This window comes from Arvicola amphibius, chromosome 9, assembly GCF_903992535.2.
Source record: "Arvicola amphibius chromosome 9, mArvAmp1.2, whole genome shotgun sequence".
Taxonomy (NCBI): Eukaryota; Metazoa; Chordata; class Mammalia; order Rodentia; family Cricetidae; genus Arvicola; species Arvicola amphibius.
The window spans coordinates 4,771,855-4,787,553 of NC_052055.2; the positions used below are offsets into that span (position 1 = coordinate 4,771,855).

Sequence of the window (15,699 nt, forward strand, 5' to 3'; positions counted from 1 at the left end):
GAAACCAGATGGAAAATAGCCAAGGCCAGTGGCCAAGACAGCGTGCAGATGCTGACAGCTGTGGGGGTTGCTTCTCAGTGCAGCAGGCCTGCCCGTGCAGCCAGAAAGCCCTGTTTTCTTGTGTGTGTGGTTTTTGAGACAGCGTTTCTCTGTATAGCCCTGACTGTCCTGGGACTATGCAGACCAGGCTGACCTCAAACTCAAGAGATCCTCTGCCCCATTTCCTGAGTGCTGGGATAAAGGTGTGCACCATCTTCGCACAGCCAAGTCCTGAGTTCCCCATGACAGTGAAAGGAAAAAGAGGTGCAGCATGTTCCTGGAATTGCAGCCTTGGGAAGCCAAAATGGGAAGAGTGCTGGAGCCCAAGGTTGAGGCCAGCTAGGGCAAAATATTGAGACCCTAGATCAAAACAGAGGTGAAGGAAAGAGGGGCCAAGGTCCCAATATCCCCTTCAAATGCATTTCCCACCTTCCCTCCCCCTTTTGTGGTCCCCAGTAGGACCTCTGGCTGGGGCCTCTGGGGCCATTTTAGATCCTGACTGATGTAAGGTTGTACTTCAGACATTCACTGTTACTGTTCTGCTCTAATATTACAGCTTCTCTGTTGATTTCCAAAGAGATAACCAACATGACTGAGTTCTGGCTCATATCTGCTCCTGGGGAGAAAACCTGTCAGCAAACATGGGAGAAACTCCACGCAGCAACGACTAAGAACAATAACCTCGCGGTTTCTTCCAAGTTCAACATTCCTGACTTAAAGGTGTGGCTGCACTGTGCAGAAAACTGCAGTTGGGGAGCCCGGGAGGGTGCGCTTTGTTCTGTCAAAAGTGGATTTCTAGGTTCCTTGAGAAGTAAAGTAATTCCTTCCTGGCTGTTGACGTAATTTAGAGTGGCTCCTGGTCTCTGGATGTCACAAGGAAGTCACTGAAGTCATGTCTCATTCCCCTGTTTCTCTGAGTTATAGGAGGCCTTAGTACTACATCACATGGGATTTTCAGGAGAGAAGAGTCTTAGTATTTATTTTTAAATATTGCAGGAATATTTCTGTTATTGTTTATAGTCTGTTACCACAGTACCTAGTTAGACATTATTTACTCAATTGAAATTTTTTTTTTTATTGGTTTTTGAGACAGGGTTTCTCTGTATCTTTTGGAGCCTGCCCTAGAACTAGCTCTTGCAGACCAGGCTGGCCTCGAACTCACAGCAATCCGCCTGCCTCTGCCTCCCGAGTGCTGGGATTAAAGGCATGTACCACCACCACCCGGATGAATATTTTTAACATTTATTGAAGACCCATGGTCTAGCAGTTATGAGGCAGGCTGCCGGAATGTTGCCTGAACTTTTACGAAGGCAGCACTTTACTTCTTTTTGGTTTTTTGAGGTAGGGTTTCTCTGTGTAGTCTTAGCTGTGCTGAAGCTCGCTTTGTAGATCTGACTGGCCTCGAACTCACCGAGATTCACCTGCCTCTGCCTCCTAAGTACTGGTATTAAAAGCGTGCGCCACTAGCCAGGCTAATGGCATTTTACTTCTAAAGCATGATCTTTGGCGCACAGTTATGCACACAGTTATGCACACAGTTATGCAACAGGCCCTGATAGACAGCCACAGACCCACCCTGGGGCCCTATTTTAAAGCAAGACTTCACATTGCCATTGTCCCCGGCCTGTTTAAAGCAAGCACAGGCCTGCTCATGAAGTGCCAAGTTTTCCTGAGTGGTGCTTTCTCCTTAGAGAATTACCTCATACATAAAAGTGCACTTAAATGTCCCACAACCTTACCTTTTCCTTTCTTTTCTCTTCTTTTCTTTTCTTTTCTTTTCTTTTCCTTTCCTTTTCTTTCTTTCTTCTTTTTTTTCCTGTATTTTATGAAATAAAACTGGAGAATGTAAGGTTGTGGCCCTTTCAAATAAAGATATATCATCTAGTTTTTGTTTGTTTTTAAAGGTAAAGGGATTTGGAACTGGGAGGACTGGTGCAAGCCTGATCCCAGTACTCAGTCAGCTCAGGCAGGGAGAGCAGGATTTCAAGGCCAGCCTTGGTCACAGGGACTAGAAGGGATCCTGCCTCAAAGCAAAATAAAAACAGCCCCTCCCCTCTTAAGGGGTGGGAGCCAGATGTGGTGCTGTGAGCCTGTACTCCCAGCACTGGGGAGACGGGTCTGGGGCCCGAGGTTCACCTTGGTTACACAGTAAGACCTTTAGTTAAAAAGAGTGACAGCGATGGAAGCTGAATACTAAGTTGAATTTCCCTTCTAGGTTGGCACGTTGGATGTCTTGGTTGGCTTGTCGGATGAACTGGCTAAACTGGATGCATTTGTAGAAGGGTAATGTATCTGCATGTGTGGGATTGGACAGAGTAAGAGTCTGTTGTCAGCGTCCGGGTCTCTGGACGGTCTTCCCAGACGCGGGTACTCTGTGCTAGGTGGATGATTTTGGGGAATGACTGATTCTTTTTTCATATGTCAATGTTTTGTGTATATTTGTGTGTGCACATGTGTATCTGTGTGTACCTGGGGTGTGAGAGCGTGTTCATGGAGGCACACGTGTGTGCAGGTGCCCATGGCAGTCAGGAAACAGTCTCTCAGTGGAGCCTGTGGGGCTTGCAGACTTGGGTAAGCCCCTAACCAGCAAGCCCTAAGATCCTCCTGTCTGCTTTCCCTACACTGCGACTGCAAGCGTGTACCATGCTCATCAGCTCATTTCTTATTAGCAGACGATATGCCCTTATATTCATTGTTATCAAATACTCTACTATATGTCATGTTTTATTAATCCATCAACTGATAACACATTACTTTATTCTCTTTGACTTTCGTGTTTTTTTTGTGTGCTCTGGTCCCATTTCTCGTGAGTGGTGTCTACCTGGGGTAGAATCGTTGGGCTCTTTGGTTCTGTTCTGAGGAGTTATTTTGAAAGTGGCTGGAGTAGTTCATATTCACATTGTCAGGGTTTGTTTTTGTTATCTGAGACAGTCTTCATAACTGCTAAGCCATCTATCTCTGCAGCCGCTTGTTTTTGTTTTGAGACAGATTTCACTGTTGAGCTCAGCCTGGCTTCTATTTGAGCACGATCATGTTGCCTCAGTCTCTGAGGCTGGGACTGCAGTGTGCACCACCGAGCACACCAAACAAACCAAACAGTTTGAGGAGCTGTTTTAACAGAAGCCGGTGCAGTAAGGGAGTAAACAGTCTCGGCCTTGTATTGGCAGTCTGTAGTAGTAAGACAGCAAGGCCTGCTAGCCTCAGTCGTGTGGAGCAGTAAAGGGTGAACGACTGGATGGTGCTCATACCTGTCTCCCGATCTGAGAGGCCGAGGCATGAAGACTTCCTGGTCAAGCCTGGGCTGTGATGAGACCCCGGGTCACAAAACCAAGTTGGGGAAAAGCCTAAAATGAGTCAAGGTCTTAACCTTTAGAATGAAAAAGCAAGAAGGAAAAGCCAGTTGCTCTTAGAATTGAAATTCCACATGCAGCAGAGGTGGTCTTGATGTGCTGATCCTCCTGTGCCTACCTTGCGAGAGCTAGGATTACGTATGTGCCACCACGGCCAGTTTGCATGGCCTTCTTTCTAGATTGAGAAATATGTTGCATTCAGTCCCTCTACAATAGTTATGCAGTCAATTTCTTTTTCTATGACCAGATCCTGATCCACTTTATCCTCAAATGTTTTATGTAAGGTAGGATTTGTTATATAATATGTCCTAGTGTGACAGTTATTTTATAGCTTTTTTTTTTTCTAAAAATGATTTTTTTTTTTTTTTTTTTTTTTAACTTCCCAGCGTGGTCAAGAAAGTGGCTCAGTACATGGCTGATGTGTTGGAAGACAGTAAAGATAAAGTTCAGGAGAACTTGCTGGCCAGTGGAGGTGAGCTGATCCTTGATGACTTACAGTTGTTAGTGTATAGTGTGAGTGGCTTAGAAACATAAGCAGAGAGGATTAGAAGCCCATAGTTGAGGATGCTCCTTTACCAGAAGGCTGTGAGGCCAGCCTGGTCTATAGAGTGAGGTCCATACTACAATTTCTCTTCAGTAATTAATTTGTTACTTTATTTCAGTTGACTTGGTTACTTATATAACAAGGTTCCAGTGGGATATGGCCAAATATCCAATCAAGCAATCTCTGAAAAACATTTCTGAAATAATTGCCAAGGTAAGACAAAAATTGAGGCAGGTGGGACACACTGATTTATAGAAAATTTGTTTAAATTATATATTACATGTATGTGGTGTGTATGTGAAGAGTGTGTGTGTGTGTGTGTGTGTGTGTTACAGCTATGAAATGCTTTTTAGGATTTTCCTCTGTTTTTTGAGACAAGATCTCTATGTAGTCCTGGCTGTCCTAGAACTCACTGTGTAGAGCAGGCTGGCCTCAAAAGCTCACAGAGATCCTTCTGCCTCTGCTTCTTGAGCGCTGGGATTAAAGTCGTGTGCCACCACATCTGGCCTTGAGGCCTTTTAATTAGTAATCTTCAAATCTTGTGGGCCGGGTGCTTTTACTTGGTTGAAGAATTAATGTGACAGTAGCAATTGAATATACGGAATAATACAGTGTAAAAGATTCCTATGAAATTTTGTTAAAAACAAGTTTTTATTTTTTTAAATGTGCTTTTAAATTGTACTTTTAGTGTAATCACATACTCTTAGTCAGAAGCTATTTAAATTGTACTAGAGAGGCAAACCTTGGAAATGCTTGCCTGTTTTTCTTTTGAAGGGAGTAACTCAGATTGATAATGACCTGAAGTCTCGCGCGTCCGCATATAATAATCTGAAGGGGAATCTTCAGAATTTGGAGCGAAAGAATGCGTAAGCTCTCAAGTGTTGTGGATGCTAAGTGTGGGAGTGTGGGGCCAGTTTGTGCTGTTTCTGTATCAGTGATTTGTGGGGAGCTGGACGGATGGCTCAGCAGCTCAGTGCTGGCTGCTCTTGCAGAGGACCTAAGGTCACCCCAGTACTCGCCTGTAACTGCACTTCTGGTGTCTGATGCCCTCTCCTATCTGCAGGCTCCTCTACACTAGGCGTGTACAAAAATACTTCTTAATATTTTGTTAAATTTTCATGGGAAAGTTAAGTAATTTTACAGAATTTGAGCAATTCAGAACAGATGTGAAGCCGATTCATTAAACTTAAATGAATAAACTCATAAATTTAAAAACTCATAAATTTGTAAATTAAACTCAAATTTACTTGCCACCTGGATGCTGGCTTATTTTCTTATCCATTTGATATTTCACTGAAAATTTTGTAAGGTTAATTATTTTAAATCAAATCGATTATTACATAGCAATTACATACCACTTAGAAATTTTACATAATAACCTGTTTATGCTGTAATGATTATTTTCTACTTTCTCTGTTTTCCAGGTTTAGGATTTTGAAGCATTTGCTTATAACCATATTTGGTTGATGTTGTAATGTTACTGCAAGTGTAGTTCAGGCTGTTTTCTTGTTGGTTTCTGTGTGTGGTGTATGTGTGGGGGGGAACCTGTACGAGTCAAGTATTTTGTTTTTGTTTCATTTTAAATGTGTGAGAGTGTGGTGTTTGAGTGAGTGGTGTGCATGCTTTTGTGTGTACATGTGATGCACAGAGGAAGTCATCGGGTCCCCTCTGTCACTCTTTGCAAGCCTCAGGGACCATCCTGTCTCCATGCTCCATAGTTGTTGGGTTATAGGTATGTGCATGACTGTGCACAGCTTGTGACATGGATGCTGGTGTCTGGATTCAAGTCCACATGTTGTATAGCAAGTGCTCTTAACCACCAAGTGTAGTTTCAAGTACTTAGCTATTGATAGCCCAAGGAAAAAGCTGGCTGGTCTCTGTCACAGACGAGACAGGGCATTCTCATTCCTGGAAGACCAAATGAGGGCTGATTGGAAAGCTGATTATTGTGCTAGTTAACCAGAACTGTCTGGTAGGCGATATCAGGGAAAGGAGAGAACACAGAGGTGTGCTTAGGTGATGTAATTTCATAATTAGGATGAGACGCTCTGGTGTCTGGTGACTGCAGCTTTCCCAGTCGAGGTGTGTAATTAGGAGACGCCGAGCTGCAGTGATTAAAATACGCACAGAGTTAGACATGAGAGGCCAATTTTGACAGACATTGATACTTCTCTGGCTACTGTCGACTTCTTAAATAAAATCTATGTATGACTGTTCTGCCTGCATATGTGTACGTGCACCAGTGTACGCCTGTTGTCCTTGGAGGTCAGGAGAGGGTGTCAGGTCCCTGGCCACTGAGCCGCTGTGTAAATGTTGGGAATTGGACCTGGGTCCTCTGCAGGCACAAGTACTCTTAAGCACTGAGCGTTCTTTCTTTTCTTGTGTCATGGAAGCACACACTTACCCACCAATGAATCTCCTCTCATTCTTTAGGGGAAGTTTGCTGACTCGGAGCCTGGCAGAAATCGTGAAGAAAGATGACTTTGTTCTTGACTCAGAGTACCTGGTCACGCTACTGGTGGTAGTCCCCAAGTACGTCTGTTACCAGAGTTTCTAAAACTCAAGTACAGAATGAGCACAGCTCTTTGGAAACGTTTGTTCATGTGGCACATGCGGTAAAATTCGGTTCACAGTGTGGCGGCTCAGTTATAAATTAGTAGGCTTCGCTAACTAATAAACTAAGTAATTTTGTTATTAAAAGTTTAAACATGTTTTAGATTCTTTTCAAAATCAGGCCATTGAATTGTTATTCTGAAAAATATTTATGATTAGTTGAGGTGAACTTGAACCCCGTAATAATGAAGAATGTGAGCTGGGCGGTGGTGGTGTACACCCTTAATCCACACTCAGGAGGCAGAGGCAGGCAGATCTATGTGAGTTCAAGACCAGCCTCTACAGAGTGAGTCTCAGGACAGCCAGAGCTACACAGAGAAACCTTGTCTTGAAAAACCAAAAAGAAAAAAAGATGAAGAATGTGTTTATGTTTTTTCTATGAAGGGCTGCATAGTCTGTGGCCTGGCCGGCTGTCATAGCTGCTCAGCTCTACCGTGTCAGTTGTTTAGAGAGCTGAAGCAGCCTCAGAGGTATGCAAAGAAATACAGTTTTGTTTACTGACTTAAATGGACATAGTTTGCTGACTTTTGTATTTAATAACCCTTTGAAAGCTCCTTTTGATGAGGCCTTCTATATGACTATTTGAGCATGTGTAGTTTTTTGAGCATGTGTAGTTTTGGAGAGGCCTGGTAGGAGCATAACTGAGTTGTGTGGCTTGTATGGTCCAGCACCAGCAGACAGAGGCAGACATATCTCTGCAAGCCACGGCCGGCCAGGTACATAAAAGACCCTGTCTCAAAGCAACAGCGGCAGCAAGAGCCTGTGTGTGAGAGAGATACTCTTAATGGCCAAGGTCTTGTTGACATCTCTGGGAGAATCTGAGCTGCCATGGCAGACTTGGCATGAAGCTACCTTTGTTGAGTATTTTTATCTGGCTAGGTGATCGGGAATTAGAGGAGTCACTGGTCCTGGAGAAGGGTGGAGAGGAATAGTAGGGGACCAGGTTTTCTGAGTTGGCGCATGCCTCCTTTTTTTGAGTACGCAGGTTTTTGGACTTTTCTGCATATGTGGAGAAGAGCTAGGCTCTGAAGGGTTGTCCTTGAGCTGGCACTTTGGTCTGGCTGACCTGGAGCTTCTGCTGCTCCTGCCTTCGCATCCGGGCACTGGGGTCACTGGTCTCATGGGCCTGCCCCACTGTGCTCAGTGTGGAAAGCTTTGTTTCTTGTTTTCCTTACACATCTCTTCCATAGAACATTGAGAACATTAGCACACATTATTTATTCAAATTTTCTATTTATTTTTGCTTTTATAGCTTACAGGAAAATAACTTTTGCCCATATTTTTTATTTGGCTTTCTTTAAAATTTATGATTAGAAAATGTCAGCTTTTGTACCTTAAAGTGGAACCAGGAGCCCTGCAGGTCACTCTACATAATGAATCCCTCATGCCTCCAGTACTGCATTGTAAGTCACACATAGCTGTCCCTCCAGCCCCCGAAGCCAGCAGCCTTTCCAGAAAACTGTTTCCCTGAAGCCAGCAGCCTTTCCAGAAGACTGTTGCACAGTATTCTGAGGCAGCATCACTTACTGCCACTGGCTTCCTCGCTGCTTCCTCGGGTGCACCTGTTTTCTGTAAATAGAGTTTTATTCAATGCGTTACAATGACCACCACATGGTAGTGATTTCCCAAGGCCTCTTCTGTTTTTAGAATGAGGTATGTTTTCCAACATTGTACTTTAAGAATAACATAGAATCTGGACTGTGCTTTTCCACCTTAACAAACCAGTCTCTGCTGAGCCTCTGTTGCAACAGTTACTAGCTCCCAGGAAGGCAGGCGATGAGTGCTTCCTGCTTCACTCCATGGTTTGAGGCATGTTCTCAGTAGTTTTGCTATGTATATATGGTGCATTGTTGGTCACATTTCCTAACTGTCCCATGTTCTCTGCAGGCTGAACCACAATGACTGGATTAAGCAGTATGAAACACTCGCGGAGATGGTGGTCCCGAGGTCGAGCAAGTGAGTGGCTATCTGGCAGCAGTGCTTTCACATCTTCCTACAGCTCGTGGGATTAGGAAATAGCTTCGTGGTCTGTGTTTTCTTTTCAGTGAATCTGTAGTTTTAGAACCATCGTTTTTACTTCATAAATTGTCAACTGTAGTTCTCATTTTATATCTAGAAGGCACTTGGCACAGCCAGTTTGACCCCTCATTTCTGTAGATGGAGACGTTTGAGGAGAATGAGATGAAGTTGGTTGCCCAGTCACACTTCTAGCTAACGGCAGGATGAGGACCAGAGCCAGCTACATTTTTTTTTTTTTTTTTTTTGGTTTTTCGAGACAGGGTTTCTCTGTGGCTTTAGAGCCTGTCCTGGAACTAGCTCTTGTAGACCAGGCTGGTCTCGAACTCACAGAGATCCGCCTGCCTCTGCCTCCTGAGTGCTGGGATTAAAGGCGTGCGCCACCACCGCCCGGCTAAGCCAGCTACATCTTGCTGCCTTCTGAAGCCACTGTACACTCTGCCCACTAGGAACTAGCTGCATTTGCCTCACAAAGGAATTGCACCAGGCATCTCCCGGAATCTGTACTGATTTCCAGATTTCATTATCACTTTGAGAAGAGATGCGAGACTAGATCTGTACATCTTTAAAAAGCAACGGAATATTTGCCTTTTTAGTAAACACATGGAGTTGCGAGTTAATGTGTATTGTCATTTGTCACCTAAAGCAGTGTTGTGAAGCAGTTCAGGTGCTAATTTCCTCACAGGTAGGAAGCCGTGTTTAAGTGATCTAAGGCGCATGACTTTCAGTGCCCAGGGGCAAGGCAGTGCCATTGTAGGTCATGACCCATGTCATCAGCCCACGCCTGCTATTGCTGCCACAGATGTAAAAGAAGGCCTGGAAGACAGGGAGGAAGTGAAGTTATTTGTAAGTCAAGCCATGAGTACTTTCTTTTCCAGTTCATTGGGAGTTAGCTTAGTATAATAGGAAATCATGGACCCTATTGATGGTTCTTCTCAACTTGCTGTGTGACCTGGGCGAGTCTTTGAACCTCTCTGGGTCTCATTTTCTTGTCTCAAATGACCTAAGTTGGGAAGTTAAAGACTTGATAGAATATATAAAATACAAGGCTGTACCATTGACGCATGACAAGTGTTGATATTTTGATAACTACAGCTTGAGCTCATTATGATCTTTCTCATTCATCTGAGGAATACTCTCCATTAAAACCAACTCTTCACATGGTAAACTGGAGGCAGACAGTGGCTGTGTCTTGACAGACATTCTCATTTGGGCAGTTGTTCCTGACTGGTAGTAGCTTCTCTGTAGGGCGTTTGAGCGCAGAGGTTGATGTGGTATTTAGGAAGCAGGTACCTGGGAGGAGCGTGAAGGGTCAGTGCAGAGTCTGCTAGAGGCAGTCATACAAGGCAGGCTTCAGGGTTGGGTGTGGGTGCTGTGTAGATGGGTAGCAGGAGGATTTTAAATACACTGTTCAGAGTTAGGGCTCCTGCTGCTCACTCCAGTAGTTTAAAGGAAGAGTAGTTAAAGGCAGGCAGTGCTTGTCTCAGTGGCCTTCTGGGTCCCCAGTCCTGCCCCAGTCAGGGTAAACATTGCTTCTCCATGTCCGCAGTGTAAAGTGCACTTGGCATCACTGACTAAGAAATGTGGCTGTTGAAATGTCCGTGGAGCACAGCTCAGCAGCACCAGGAGCATCCTGCACTTCACAGCTAGGCCTGGGCACTGCCTGGACACCCACTGTTCAGGAGAGGGCCCTGGCGCTTGCAGCTGACACTTTCCTGTGTGTGTGTGTGTGTGTGTGTGTGTGTTGGGGGGGTCAAACCCAGAACTTGGCTCATGTGAGGCAAGTAGTCTATTCTGAGCCTCATCTCAGCCTGGTAACAAACATGGTGTTTGTTGCTGTTTTTTTTTTTTAATTACCTTGAGGCAGCTGTTGTTTCAGTTCTCTACTCGAGTAAAGTTAATTAAATATGGTTAGTAACAGGCTTAGAGAGGTGGCTCAGCAGTTAAGAGCACTGGCTACTCTGGCAGAAGATTCAAGTTTGGTTCCCAGCACCAACATAGCTCACAACCATCTGTAACTCCAGTCCCAGAGGATCTGACTCTCTTCTGACTTCCAGTGGTCACACGTGGTGCACAGACATATGCAGGCAAACACCAGTACTCTTGGTTTTGTTTGTTTTTAGACAGGGTTTCTCTGTAGCTTTGGAATTTGGAGCCTGTCCTGGAACTAGCTCTTGTAGACCAGGCTGGCCTCAAACTCACAGAAATGCACCTGCCTCTGCTTTCTGCCACATTTCTAAGTCACATTTCTTAGTGCTGGGATTAAGGCATGTGCCACTACCACCTGGCTACCCATATTCTTAAAAATAAATATTAAAGAAATATAGATAGTATCACTTGACTGGCCAGCTGGCTGCCTGCCTGCCTGCCTGCCTTCCTTACTGTTTTTATTGAGACAGGTTCTCATGTAGCCCAGGCTAACCCTGAACTCTTAATTTGCTTGCTTTTAACTCCCAAGGACTGGAATAATAGGCCAGTTCCATCAGGCCAAGCTTGGCATGTTTTGTGGCTGTTTTAAATGTTTTCTGTTTTGCCTTCATGCAGGATTTTATTAAATGGCCTTCCCCCTCTGTGCAGGATTTTATTAGATGGCCTTCCCCCTCTGTATAAGGTATTATTATATGACCTTTCCCCTTCTATACAAGGCTTTATTAAATGGTCTTTCCAACCTTTGCAGAATTGTATTAAATGGCCTTCCCTCCCCGCTCTGTGCAGGATTTTTGTATTAAATGGCCTTTCCCCCTTTGTGCAAGGTTTTACTAAATTTCTTTGTTGACGATAACAAGAAATAACTGGAAGAGTCCTGTTCCCAGTAACCGTGGTGACCCAGTTCTGTCAGGTTCTGTTGGAGGGCATCAATGGGCTCATAGAGCTTGAGCACAGCCTGAGGGATCTCTGCCTCATTTCCTTTTGTAGGTAGTATGGCTCACTTCTGAGCTTCGTAGGCAGCTCACACATTGGGTACACTGGGTTGGGTCTTTTTTTAAAAAACAAAACTTGCTATGTCAGTGATGAGTCTTGGAGTAATGAATGAAAGAGGAATTTTGAAGTAGAAAAAAACTTTAAAATAACATTTTCAGAAAATGCCATAGTAAAACATAATACTGTGTGTGCTAACTTTTAAAATTAGAGATGCCACCTTCAAACCTGAATGTGGGAATAGGTTTTTTTGTTTTGTTTGAGACAGGTGCATGCTTCTTAGTTTGGGCAGAATCATCCTGCACCTGCCTCCTGCCTGCTGGAATTACCTCTACTCCCAGGTTCACGTTATACAAAAGGGTTTTTAATCTTCAGTGTGGGTGGAACAGGCATCTCTGTGTAGGCCGGAGGGCAGCTTGGGTGGCGGGGTCAGTTTGTTCTTCACCCTGTCAGCTCCAGGTCGCCAGACTTGACAGGAAGTGCTTTGATCTGCACTGCTGGTCTGCTGGATCATTGTTCAGTACACAGGCCTACCTATTGGCGGGATGCTCTGTGTTAAGGTTCCAGATGGTTTGAATCCTGCTGAGTACTAGGATGTGTGTGATGTGTGCAGAGCTGTAGCGGAGGGGGGGGGGGGGGGGCAGGGTCTGTGCTGTCCCGGCCGTTTCCCTGGCGCATGCTCAGGAGACGTGACACGGTCCCCTGCATTTTCACCACTTTCCCTTTCTGTCTCTCAGGGTGTGTTTGTTTGAGATAAGGTTTCACTGTGTCACCCTGGCTGGTCTGGAACTCTCTATGAAGACCCAGCTGGCCTCACACTCCTGAGTGCTGGGGTCAGAGGTGTGCACCACCATCCCCCTCTCCTCTGCTGCTTGTCTGGATTGGAGACTGGGGGTCGATCGATGGTAGAGCTTTTGCCTAACATGTAGGAGGACCTAGGTTCAGTTACCTGCACCGGAAACTTATAAAAGGCAGACTGGGCCTCACAATTCTGTGACAGCCGAAGTGTCCTGGTACTTGTGTCTCGAAAGTCTTTGTAGTGATGTCCATGGAGCTGTGGCTGGAAGTTAGGACCCCGTCCAGCCTAAAACGGAGCCCGGCACACAGAAGCGTATTCATTCAGAGCTGTTGAGACTGTTGCTTGTGGAATTCTGATGGGAGTGAGCACCTGGGGTGTGAGGTGATGGCGGTGGAGCAGCTGAGCCAGGCCTGGTGGGCTTGCTGGGTTGGACTGGGAAGAGGAAGAAATAGCCCATGAGACAAGAACAGACAGTTTGAGCAGCCAGCCTGGTGCTAGAAACTGAACAGCGTGCTCTGTAGTGTGGCTTCCTTAGTGAGGAGCGTTTGTTAGCTACTAAGTGTAAGGGAGGATGTGAAGGCGTCCTGACAAGAGAGCATCACAGACAGGACCATCTTCCTTGTTGGAGGCAGTGCAGATGAAGAGAGAGGTGCTGCTTCGAGTTCCCCCTGTTTCTGAATTCCCAATAATGTAGACCTCACAATGAATCTCCCCTCTAGTGTTCTTTCAGAGGACCAAGACAGTTATCTGTGTAACGTCACCTTGTTTAGAAAAGCAGTTGATGATTTCCGACACAAAGCCAGAGAAAACAAGTAAGTCTGCCTGTGCTTCTCATAAATGTATGTACATGATTTTAATCTGCTGGATTGGCTGTATGTGGTGTGGACAAACTTGTTTTTTTTTTTTCCTCCAAATTCAGGTTCATAGTTCGTGACTTCCAGTATAACGAGGAGGAGATGAAAGCAGATAAAGAAGAAATGAACAGGTTGTCTACGGACAAGAAGAAGCAGTTTGTATGTGATGTTCCTTAGCATGGCCAGGGCTCAGCAGACCATACGTGCTCTTGCCTTTCTTTGACTTGGAAAAGGGCAAAAGTTCTCTGGTCTTTCACCGTGTGGCCCAGGGCTTTCTTGAGCTCCTGGTGATTCTCCTGACTCAGCTCCCGAGTGTCGGGATTATAGGCAGCCAGCAAACATCAGATCCCGCCCGTCGCCAGTTCCCATGGCACGGGGGTTACAAACATGTGTGTCCATGCCTGGCTTTTTTTTTTTTTAAACCTGGGCTCAGGGATCTGACCTCAGGTCTTTCTATGTGCACAGCAGATGTCCTTTACCCGAGCCATTGTGCTCCTGCTGCAGTCTGCATTGGAACTTTGAGAGCTTATTTTGCTTCTGAGTCTTAGGAAACTAGAAAAATGCATTCTAGAGATACCGAGAGCCTCAGAGTCTCAGAGAGAAACATCATGAAATGCAGTTTATAATTTGTTACTAGAAAAATGAAAGTATTGAGACTGAAGGTACAGCTTAGTAGAGTACTTAACTAACATACAAAGGCCCCGTGCCACATTGACATAAACTGGTTGTGGTGCCATATACCTGTAATCCAAGCATTGGAGGAAGAAGCAGCAGGAGTATAGGGAAATTCTGGGTCAGCCTTGGCTACATGAGAATTTGTCTCAAAAAAAAAAAAAAAGAAAGAAAGAAAGAAAGAGAAAGAAAGAACAACCATATGTATTGATGTAGATGTGTATGAATTCCCAGAAGCTCGGGTTGTGTGATGGAGATGACTGTGGGAAGGTGTTCTTCACAGCAGGGGCAGTCTGACCCTGCTCGCTGCCCGCCAGCCAGCTCTGCTTTGTGCAAGTAAACGTTTTCAGTGCCACTGCCCACAGCAGCTCAAAGAGCAAACATTTTGATCAGAACTTTTCACTTTATTGTATCCTCTTTGCCTGAATTAATTGCTTGGCACATCCAAATGATCCCGTATGCTACCTAATTGAAGGGCAACTGAGTCAGCAATGATGTCTTTATGGGTGGACAGGAGAGGTGTTGTCTTTACAGAAGTTTTTAATTGCTAAGTGCGAGTCAGCAAGAACTTGCTTTGTCAGAGAAGCAGGAGAACGTAGAAGATGAGCAGGTTTCAGAGCCTCAGAAGACGGTGTGGGGAATAGCTGTGTCTTTAGAGGCTGTAGGCTGAGTTCTGTAAGTGCGTTAACTAGCTGAGTATTGGGTTGTGGGTTCAAACCCAGTTTAAACTGCTTTGCTGAAGACATGCCTTGTTGTCGGTAAGCCCGGCTCACCCCCGAGTCTGCTGAGGGTACAGAGTGGTGGCTTACCCTTTCATTTAAAAGCACGAAGGAAGGTAATAGGGTGTCCAGCGTAACATCTGAAACTTTCATAATGTGGCTAGTTACTTCTTTAAAAGGTTTGACTTTTTTAATTGCCATTTGCAAAACAAATTTGTGGTAATTTTGTGTTTTTCTTTTTAAAGGGACCACTTGTGCGGTGGCTTAAAGTGAATTTCAGTGAGGCGTTTATTGCGTGGATTCATATAAAAGCACTAAGGGTTTTCGTTGAGTCTGTTTTAAGGTAAGAAAGTTGAGAAAGTTGGAGCTGCAGAGTTCAGTCTTTGTTGTGACTGCAGCCACAGAGACAGTTGTGGGCAGTGCCTGTCAGGGTCACCAGCTTGTCATGTGCTGCTGTCCTTGAGCACCAGGCTCAGGACTCTGTCTCCAATGTGTGCTCATGGACTGTTGGGTGAGAGGAGGTTTGAGCAGTTAGTGATTTCATTGTGGGGTACACAGATGTGCTATGTGCTTGTCTGGTTACTCAACATGGTCACTTGTTTTGTTTGATACAGTCTCTTCCTGGCTGACTTCAAACTCATTTTTAGCGTAGGCCTCCTGAGTGCCCCATCACTACTGTGCTTGCTCCGCACGGCCTTTGACGCGGTCTGGGGTGTGTGATACGGCACGGCCTTATATAGTAAGAGCTTAAACCTGTAACTAGAAAGGCCTGAACTCGGCTAATGCAAAGTGCAGGATGGTAAACACTGAACCAGTAACACAGTCATTTCCATGATAATCACGTGCCGTGCACTGGGAGTGACTGTTGTGCCATACGTTTAAAAGGCTGGAGGTGCAGGCGTGATTGCTCCAGCTCTGCCGGAAACCCAAGGACTGCGCAGTGACGGACCGCACTTCTCCAAAGACACCTTTAGCTCTAGCTCCGTTATAATTGGGTGTGCAATACCATTAAAAAATCATTTGTATGGGTATTTTGCCTTCATGCATGTCTGTGTATCACAGTGCCCATGAAGTCCCAAAGAGTGGGCATCATACCCACTGGAGCTCAGTTCGCTAAGTACTCTCGTGTGGACATGATTTTTGATTAAGTGCAGAGTCAATTATAAGGTACTGA

At 45.1% G+C, this 15,699-nt stretch overlaps 1 protein-coding gene across 2 annotated transcripts in view; it reads left to right on the forward strand.

Annotated features, from left to right (window-relative positions):
• Positions 1-15,699, forward strand: part of Atp6v1c1 (ATPase H+ transporting V1 subunit C1) — a 31,884-nt gene that overhangs the window by 13,155 nt on the left and 3,030 nt on the right. For both annotated transcript variants that reach the window (XM_038342911.2, XM_038342912.2), the window contains exons 2-11: positions 596-759; positions 2,255-2,322; positions 3,776-3,861; positions 4,052-4,146; positions 4,708-4,799; positions 6,367-6,465; positions 8,434-8,502; positions 13,000-13,092; positions 13,200-13,293; positions 14,771-14,868. In XM_038342911.2, coding sequence (XP_038198839.1) covers positions 628-759; positions 2,255-2,322; positions 3,776-3,861; positions 4,052-4,146; positions 4,708-4,799; positions 6,367-6,465; positions 8,434-8,502; positions 13,000-13,092; positions 13,200-13,293; positions 14,771-14,868 — 926 coding nt within the window. In that variant the 5' untranslated portion in view covers positions 596-627. The remainder of the gene's footprint in view (positions 1-595; positions 760-2,254; positions 2,323-3,775; positions 3,862-4,051; positions 4,147-4,707; positions 4,800-6,366; positions 6,466-8,433; positions 8,503-12,999; positions 13,093-13,199; positions 13,294-14,770; positions 14,869-15,699) is intronic.